Source organism: Paracoccidioides lutzii (assembly GCF_000150705.2).
Source record: "Paracoccidioides lutzii Pb01 unplaced genomic scaffold supercont2.20, whole genome shotgun sequence".
NCBI classification, from domain to species: domain Eukaryota; kingdom Fungi; phylum Ascomycota; class Eurotiomycetes; order Onygenales; family Ajellomycetaceae; genus Paracoccidioides; species Paracoccidioides lutzii.
This window is the reverse complement of record NW_015440966.1, coordinates 257,363-266,503: the sequence shown is the minus strand read 5'-3', so window position 1 is coordinate 266,503 and position 9,141 is coordinate 257,363. Positions and strand designations below refer to the sequence as shown.

Sequence of the window (9,141 nt, the reverse complement as noted above, 5' to 3'; positions counted from 1 at the left end):
AGCGGGTCCCCGTCACTCAGTCAACTCCGTCACTTTGTCACTCCGTCACATCGACTTCGCATTATTGAGGCTGTCGCTTGAACCAACTGAACATCATCGACAGAGACTAAACAAATCTACTACTCTACAACACTTGCCACTTCTCCTCCTCTCACACCCTCCCCTCCTTTCCTCCCCTCTCTATTCTTCCCTTGTACTGCATCGTCCCTTAATCCCCCCTTTACCTCGATTATTTGTCGTCTCTACTTGTAGATACCTGCCGCTAACGCGTTCCTGTACTGTATACACCAGCCCTCATCCCACCCAGCCTCACCCAACTACTACATACATAGTTATCTACCTCTCATAATGGTTGTCTCTCTTATTAATCATTATTGATACCTTCTGGGTCTTCCTGCTCCTCACAATACCATCCCTCGTCCTCCTATCAGCTGCGGCCGCAGGGTGTCTTATACATCCAGTGACAGCTGAGTGATCCTGCCCTCACTTCCCAGCTCCAAGTTGACAACGCCCTTCACTCCAATACCACGATACATTTATACCCCCCTCGACCCTCCCAACCCCAACCTACCTACGCCTACCAATCGCTTCTCTCGCTCGTCTTTCATCAACCCTCTCTTCAGTGTTTGTACCATCATCTTTTTTCCATGTTCCCCCACCCTTCTCTCCATGTTCCTGGCCCGGCTTGATCGTCGAGATCCGGCTCCCTGGTGTCCCTCGCTTCCGATCCTAGTGTGTAACGTTTTTCTTGAACGGTTTTGCGTGTTCACCAGCAACCTGGCCAAATTGTAACAGTCCCAAATCTAACTAATTTTTATCTGCGTATCTCTACAGATGAATTGGCCGGTTTTTGTGTCGAGGCCTCCTCTTCCTAATATGTCGTGAGTATAATTTTATCGCTGTCGTTGGTCGTTCGTTATTTGTTTGGCTTTGCCTGTCCTTTTGGAGCAGAAACATATGCATTTTCCCTTGGGGTTCCTTCCTCCCGTCTGGCGCCCTTTCCCTTTTTACCCCCCTTCCCTCCTTCGCCCTTTCGCTCCTTCCTCTCTCTCTGTCTGCCAGGCATACTGCCCCCCAAACCCGCTTTTCTTCCGTCTTCCGTCTTCCTTCTTGCTCCTGTTCCTCATTCCTCAGCGTCAGCTTGGGGCGCCTCATTCTCTTCCTTCACTTCATCACCATCATCACCATCATCATCATCATCATCATCATCATCATCATCATTATCATCATCATCATCATCATCATCATCATCATCATCATCATATATGCGAAGCTTGCCGACCGACCAACCTACTTTTGTGATTCAAGAATGGACGGTTTACTAACCCATGTTCTCTCAACCGCGTAGATCCCCCCCAACTTCCAAGCGCATCAAGACAACTGTTGCCGCCAACACACCAACGCATCCTCTAAACCAACAGCAACAGCCTCCCCCCTTTACCGGGCCCGGCCCATTCGAGAGTGTCCCTATGGTGCCCACTCCGTCGCCAGCGTCCGTGCCAGCTCCAGCACCAACAGCTTCTAATCCCCGGAAGCGACGTGCGTCATTTCAGACTCCTCCTTTGGCCTCCATGGCCCCTCCCCCGCTAACAGGTGCTGTTGAAGGCGAGGGACAAACCACTACTGCTAGTACCACCGGCGCGACTGCGGCGCCCGAAACCGCAGGCAAGAAGAAAGGTCGAACAAACACGCCATGGACGGCGGAAGAGGAACAACGGCTCAAGACTATGCGCGATGCCGGTAGCACCTGGAGCGAAATTGCCAAGGTTTGTCCAACCTATTTCTGATGCCAACTTTGTAAAAATCATCGTATATATATATATATATATATACATATAATAACAATATCTAATATATGATGCATTAGACTTTCCCCATGCGGACCGAAGGGAGTGTGAAGAAACATTGGTACAAGGTTGGTTTTCCATTTGATCCTCTGCAGGACGTGCGAATCTATCTTTATGAGTCTAACCAAAATACAGGACATGCATTACGCTGAGTTTACCGAAGAGGAGGTATGTTATCATTCCAACCGGTAGTCATCACTGTTTCCGGAGATAAATTAAAATCTCGTCAGTCCATAACACTGCGTGATGCCATCAAAGAGTACGAATCGAATAAATGGAAAGTCATTGGGCAAAAAATCGGAAAGCCAGCAAAGGTGATATTTACTTCCATCCTGTTTCATCCTTTGTCCTATGTTATAACTATTCTGACGGTTCGAATGAAAACAGGCCTGCGAGCAATATGCGAAGGAGCATTTTAAAAACCTCTAAGTTACAATACCGTGACATGACATTTACGACGTACACCTGAATATTTGTCGGACTTTTTCCCCCCTCGTTCTTCCTTCTTCTTCCAGCTACTTGCACCTATTCCTTGTGCTGTTTTATATCCGTTTCAATGTCTTTATTTTTTGTTTGAGAACGTTATTTATGAATTGCGGCACACAGTTATGACGAGTAAACGGGATCGCAGGTTTCAGGAGTTAGGCTGGGCGTTCACACCTACTTATTCTAGCAGTTAGCAAGGTGGGGCAAGGCCAGGCAGTTTTCAGAGAGCTATACCCCCGGTATCCTGTGTTCTCTTCCTTTCCTTTGTCTTTTCGTTAGTTAATCTCTTTATATCTAATACTTTTCCCTGTGGAAAATTTTCCTTCGTTGCGTGGGAGTAGGATTATTCGGGAAACGGTTCATTGGACGAAATGTTACGAAATGATAAGGGTAACCAATTTATCTAACTTATCTTCTTTGGACTCTTAATTACCTTCTCGTCTACTCTTTTGGTCCCCTTCCTCCATTTTACCTTGTTACTCAAACCCATTTCCTCTTCTTAGTGACTTACTTCTTCAGGTCTACAAATTCGGGTGGTTATCCAAAGAAAATCAAGGCAAAGCACCAAAAATATATATATGTAAAATAAACATAAAAATAAACATAAAAGTAACCACAAGAAAAGGAATAATCAACTATGGAACAAATTATATCAGCAACTTGTAGCTAACTACGGCAATGAATGTCGGGAAGGATTTCCTCAGTGCTCCAGATCCCTGCAACGAGTCCCCATGAAAACCAACCTTCCTTCACTCCCATACTTCAGGACCCCAGTATCACGCGATACTCTCACGAAATTGTACCCCAGAAAGCCAATGACATCAGTTCTCTGGGAGCTGTCGAGTGGGAATCCAAATGGACGGTTCAGATGTTCGGAAAGTTCATGCGGCAATATTTATAACCTTATGGATTTGGAGAGTATTCGGGTGGGGTGTTACAAATGGAAGAAATATATATATATATATATATATATATATATTACGTCCTTCTTTGCAGCTCTTTCTCCCTCTCTAATCGTTGTATCAATGAATGAATGAGTTGTTGGGGTGATATACGTAAGCATGGGAGGCTCATAGTTAGTTGCCGGAAATGTAATACATATACGTACGTACGTACGTTACATACGTACATACGTACATACGTACATACATACATACATACACACCTGGGGTATGTATATCATCCCATGTTGCTCGATTGATAACGGGCAAAAATGAACGGTGAGTGGGTGAGTAGTTGTCCCTAGGTAGGTTGGTACGGTTATTTATTTTGGAGATATGACATCGCTTATGTGGCAGGACATGTTTGGGGCGTACGCGAGGAGAGTTCACGGAGAAATGCTATTGGAGGTATTGGCCAAGCAGAGGATGTTGATAAGAAACTCTTGACGTATATATTTTGCTTTAAGGGATGGATCCTTGGGCCCCGCAAGGCGGCTGCGGGAAAAGGGGGGGGGGGGGGGGGAAAAGGGTTCTGAGCTATGACCAGAGGTTCGTGGAGGAGGGAAGCTTATTAGAGAGGACTGGTTAGTTCAGCGACGCGCGCAAAAGCGAAGCAACAGGAACTTGAAAACCCAGCAGGATTTCGTTAAATCCAGGGTTGTTGTGAGTTAGACTGGTTAGACGTTGGAGAGGGCTTTTAATTGGCTAGTCAACTGATTCCCCGTTCATTTCTTTTTAATAGTTGCTTCGTTTGACTTGTGATTCACACCGTCAACTGATTCAACCGAGTCATAGTGTCATGTGAGGAGGGGAGGGTTAAAGCATATGAATAGAAAGAAAATTGCCCTTGATATGAAAAGTGAAGTTGGAAAATATAGTTACAGAGGAGGACCTTCAGCAACGCGCGTATGACCATACCCACACACGTAGTCTGACGTGCACGATTTCTGGCATAAGATTGATGCGAAGAAGATTGCGCAGAATACATGTGCTCCCCATTCTTCAGCTCTCTTCTTCCAGCTCTCTAGTTACTCTGCGATTCTGCAAAGTTAACTTGACGAACGTTGTCCCCATTCTTCGAACTCCAAATCCCCTCTCCCCAACCATGTTAGTTATGGACACTATTCCAAGTTTCTTACTGACGAACTTCGGGGAGGTTGTATCACTTCTCTCTTCTTCCCTTCGCCTTTGCTGAAGAATGGGATACGTTCTCAGCTTCCTCAGACTTTCAGCGGAGGGGGCGAAAACAGCTTGATGAACAAGTCCCATTTTTACTTTTCCGCGTGGTCTTAATTTTGAGTCAGTCGAAAGTTCGCTTCCGCCCACAATATGCTTGGTTTAACTTCTTGATCTTGCTGCAGTCTCATCTATTTTAGTCTTGTAAAGGACTTCACTTTGAGCTATAACTGTTCAAAATGATTGTGCGGAAGGGAATATCATGATCGAAAGCACTGCGGCATCCTCAATATCCCAACATCAACTGACATGCCTTTTAATAAATCAAACGAGATTCCGCAAGGCGTATCCACCGAACCCGGCAGCAAATATAGAAGATTGCAACAATCATCGTACCCTGCCAGGCCAGAGAAATTCTAAATATCCCGGTTTAAATCGTCAACCGGCGTAGTTAAATAGTTTTAAACTATTTACCACGCCAAGAATTGCATTGCAGCCTGCACAGTGTTCACGACGCGACTGAAGAGATCCCGCCAGCGGTAACTAAACGGTGCAGTTCGCCCCGGCACCTTTTTTTTTCTTTTTTTCTTTTTTTTGCGCCCTTCCGCTTCCTCTTTGCTTTGCGCTGCTAAAACTTCCTTCTGCGGGAATTTTTCGCCTGGTACGCAAGGCGGTGGATCGTTGTGTTAGATACAATTCGGCTTTTGATTGGATATATCAGCTCAGTTTCATGTACGTTATGTTGATGTGTTCCGCGTGTGGGAGGACGAAAATTCTCTTTACTGCGTTTTCCGTTCAAGCCGACATGTTCACAACATGCACCAGCGGGCTGCATGTGCGCGTAGATATATCCGCTTCCGCTCTACTCTACTTTACGATACAGGAAATATAGTTTTACTTCTTGCAGTTACTTAGTTCTGGATGGAAACCAATACATTTACCTTATCTTGTTGTTTTCTCTCTCTCTCTGCAGGCATAATGCTGCACCATATACTCAAAATTTTGGGTATAGGAGCATTTTCAATATTATATTTCCTCCCCTCTCAGTTGTACGGGGAATTTATTCAGGGCGCGACCAAACAACTCACAATGTTGCAATGGATTATCTGCTGAGAGATTGTCCATTCGTCCATCCACCATCGTCTCCAAAATATGTCCCGCTGTTCTCTTCGCACAATTCGGTGTCCCCGAGGTACCAAGTTTGATCCGATAGGCTTATTTGTACAGAACTCTTCCCCCGTTTGTTGGCATGCGCAACCGAGCCCGTTAGTTGGGCCAATCCAATGAATTCCTCCTCAAATTCTGGTGGGGTTGCCTTGACACCCTCTCTTAGAATGCTGTGCAGTCTCCCTCGTCTTTGATGCATCCAGATTCCCATATGCGGTCCCGATATTGCTAATTTGTTCAACAGGGGATAATCTTGACCCAAATCGAATATTCCGGATCTCGCTTCCTGTTCCGCACACGTGCCCCATCTCTACATGCAAATGGAGGACAATAGCTGCTTGGGGATCAAGATATAAGAGAGCTGGGGATCACCGGGATGCGCTGTTTCAGCCCTATAGACCATAGGAGGTTTGAACTTGGCTGTCGAGTGGTGAAACACCGCTTTATATGCTACCTGGATGTCACTGATTCTCTAACTCTGGACCGCGTCCTTTTTCCGACATACTCGGAAGAATGCACATTTCCGTTACCGCTTAATTCTCATTTGATTTATTCTATTAAGACTTGGCCCGTCAATCTCAGTTCCATTAACGAAATTGAACTCTAGTTTAATCACTAACCACCTAGGCAAACCCGATGCTTGACCTATGAGCACTAATAATACATTATTATATTGCACAGGACAAACGTCATCTGCAAAGTTTATAGCGCATTTCAAAATCATCTTTTCGTTACTTCCAGTTCATACCAGCCACATAAGGAATGCAAGATCGTTCGAAACTCCCATCTCATATTCGCCAGGATACATTCCATCTGCTGTCGTGTATGACTTGGAATGGTCCTGTTTCAGGTGGTTTGCACAGCTCTGTTGGAGACGTCATTTCTCTCCTCTGTTCGGGCGGTTGCTCGAACGATGGAATTGTAACGTTTGAACGGCGCTGTCGCATTCAGCCTGCCTTATTCTGTATTGCACATATCAATATCAACATGTCTTATGGGTCTCAACTACGCAGATCGTCTAACTCCCAAATTTCCGAGCTGGGTCAGACTTCTTCGGCACCATCCGGAGGGGCTATTCAAAGCCATCTGTATGGAACTAAGGTTTACAACGGTCCCCAGAGAAAATGATAAGATATATGTATTCCCTACAGCTTTGATACCCACACCTTCTTCTCTTGATGATCCAACAGTAAGATGAATTGCACATTGCACACAAGAAAGATACTACATTCAACCTCTCAATCGACCGAAGTGTGGCAGGCTTCTCCAGCCGTCGCGAAATATCTAGGGAAATAGGAACGTTGATTCATTTCACTGTGCTGTTGCTCTTTCTCACTGCCCATTCAACCTTCAATTTCTTACCACACGACCAAGATCAACAAACTCCCGATAATAACCCCTCCTGCCAACCCCAAAAAAAAAAAAAAAAAGCGCAGACAAAACTTTCATGTTTCAATCTCAATGTGTCCTATGGCATCATGCGTCCCATCTCGCACCTAACCATTGAAAGAAAGATAAAATGTGTGCATCGTTTCCTTTGGTCTACCTGAGCATATTACACAGCACCACATCCCACATCGGCACACGACTAAAACGGTCCACTATGGACATTTCAAGGACATTTCTCATCGTCTGGGTTGCTGTTGAAGTCCCTGCTTTTATCATTTTCCGGGGACGAGCTGCTACATGGATGGATGGGAATTTAGAGTTATAGGTGTGCATCGTATATGTTTGTGTTTGTGGATATGCCGACTGTGCTTCTTTTACCTGTCATTTGGACCAGAAATTTGTAGTATCCACCAAGTACGGTGCATCTATAAAGCGACACCATGCCCTTTTGCGACTTTCCAAGTTTCAAAGCCTCCTATTCACGTCTTAGTAGGAAGGGTACGAGTACCGGGCAAAGGCTGTTTGTTATCAAGCAAAATACCCACACCAAATACATATGTGAGCGACTGACTTCCAGTGCCTGTTTCGGCAGCAGGAGTCAGAACTTGTCCAGATAAGAATGTCACTTCTTGACCGCTGGATTGTTCTCAAGCTATTTGGTTATATATATAATATAACATGTGCACATGTTAATATATTTGTGTTCAATGTTGTGCTACTCTCTCCATCTTTCGTGAAAGTGCTGTCCCACCCTTCTTCCTTCGTCATATTAATCCTGCATCTGCGGATGGAAGAAAAACACACTTTTCACTCAGAGAACGCAAAGGTATGCACAATACCCAAAAAGAGTCCGCCTGAGAAGGGAGGAGGACAATATAAAGGACTCCACAACCAGCTCCGACCTTGGGCAGGGCTTTTTAATGTGAATCTGGCGTGATACAAGATTGGAGAGACTCAGAGAAGTCGTATTAAATGGGGTGGTGGGGAGTGAACAGTAGGCGGAGTAACGGTTATCACACGTTGCGCATGAACGGGTAACTGATAACGGTCCCTCCCGCTGAATGAAAGGATGGTGGGGAGAAAGAAGTCAATTGGGAAGACTGAGTGCAAAATAGCCAGTGAGAAAAAGAAAAACGAAAAGATGCATTCTGCGATGGTACCTCTGTAGGTAGTATGAGATGGTTCTTGTGGCACGTGAATCGGGTAATAGGGAGTTAATCGTGTGCTCTTCTCCCAAAGGCATTAAAGGAGACTCAATTGATGCGGGGAGAGAAGCGCGGGGGGTTGGGGTTGGGTGAGATAGACTCTCTCGATCAGAGTCATGAAATATGGTGTGATCTTGTCATCATTGGCGATCATGGGGATAACGAGGTGGGGGTAGGTAGATATAGATCCCTATATATCCATGTGTGCGTGTCACCATGCAGATATCTTTACCCGTCCTTGAGAAAGGTTGATTAGATGGAACACGGCACTGATATGCATGTTAGATGATATGATAGATATGGATCTTAACCCCCAATATGAACTGAGCATCAACGTTTATTCATCATCGCATCCATCTCCAATACGGTAGCCACTTCGAAAATGGTAGAAGCCAATCAATTATAGAGACATGTTCAGGGGACACTGGTTTGAGCACATTGGACATACTCTGCCAGCCTCTGCCCGCTGCCATACTACGCCGCTGGCTATACCTACCTGGACGGCTCCGTCTCACTTCATTTCCCCTCTGCTTCAGCGACACCAATGTTAAAACACTATCGTAAATTAAATCAGATCTTGAAAGCCTGAATACCATCGAACATGTCAAATTTATATATAGAGTGTGTTATTTAAACTGCAATATTCTACAATGGAAAAAGAAAAGAAAGGGAAATTTTGGCTGGCATGGTTGAGGAGAGTCAGTGAATGAAATGAACCGTATGGCCACAGTAACGTATAGCACATAGGTAAGGGGAACATAGAGAGATGGTATATGAGTGTTGATATTAGAGAGATACAGGGTGCTTTAAAAACCGTATCAAGAACACGTTATGTATTTGGGCCCCTACGGCTCCAAATTTCCGAGTTCAGGTCAGCCACCTCACGGAGCCCTTCTCTTTCTTGCAGCGCGCATAAAAGATTGGCAAAAT

General features: G+C 45.0%; 1 protein-coding gene across 1 annotated transcript; it reads left to right on the top strand.

Moving 5' to 3' along the window:
- Positions 1 to 876: 876 nt before the first annotated feature.
- On the top strand, positions 877 to 2,276 carry PAAG_06798 (hypothetical protein; the record flags this gene model as incomplete). Its single annotated transcript, XM_015846014.1, has 6 exons — positions 877 to 881; positions 1,349 to 1,766; positions 1,868 to 1,915; positions 1,983 to 2,015; positions 2,078 to 2,161; positions 2,235 to 2,276. 6 exons carry the CDS (start codon positions 877 to 879, stop codon positions 2,274 to 2,276), a joined length of 630 nt encoding a protein of 209 aa, XP_015700449.1.
- Positions 2,277 to 9,141: the final 6,865 nt, after the last annotated feature.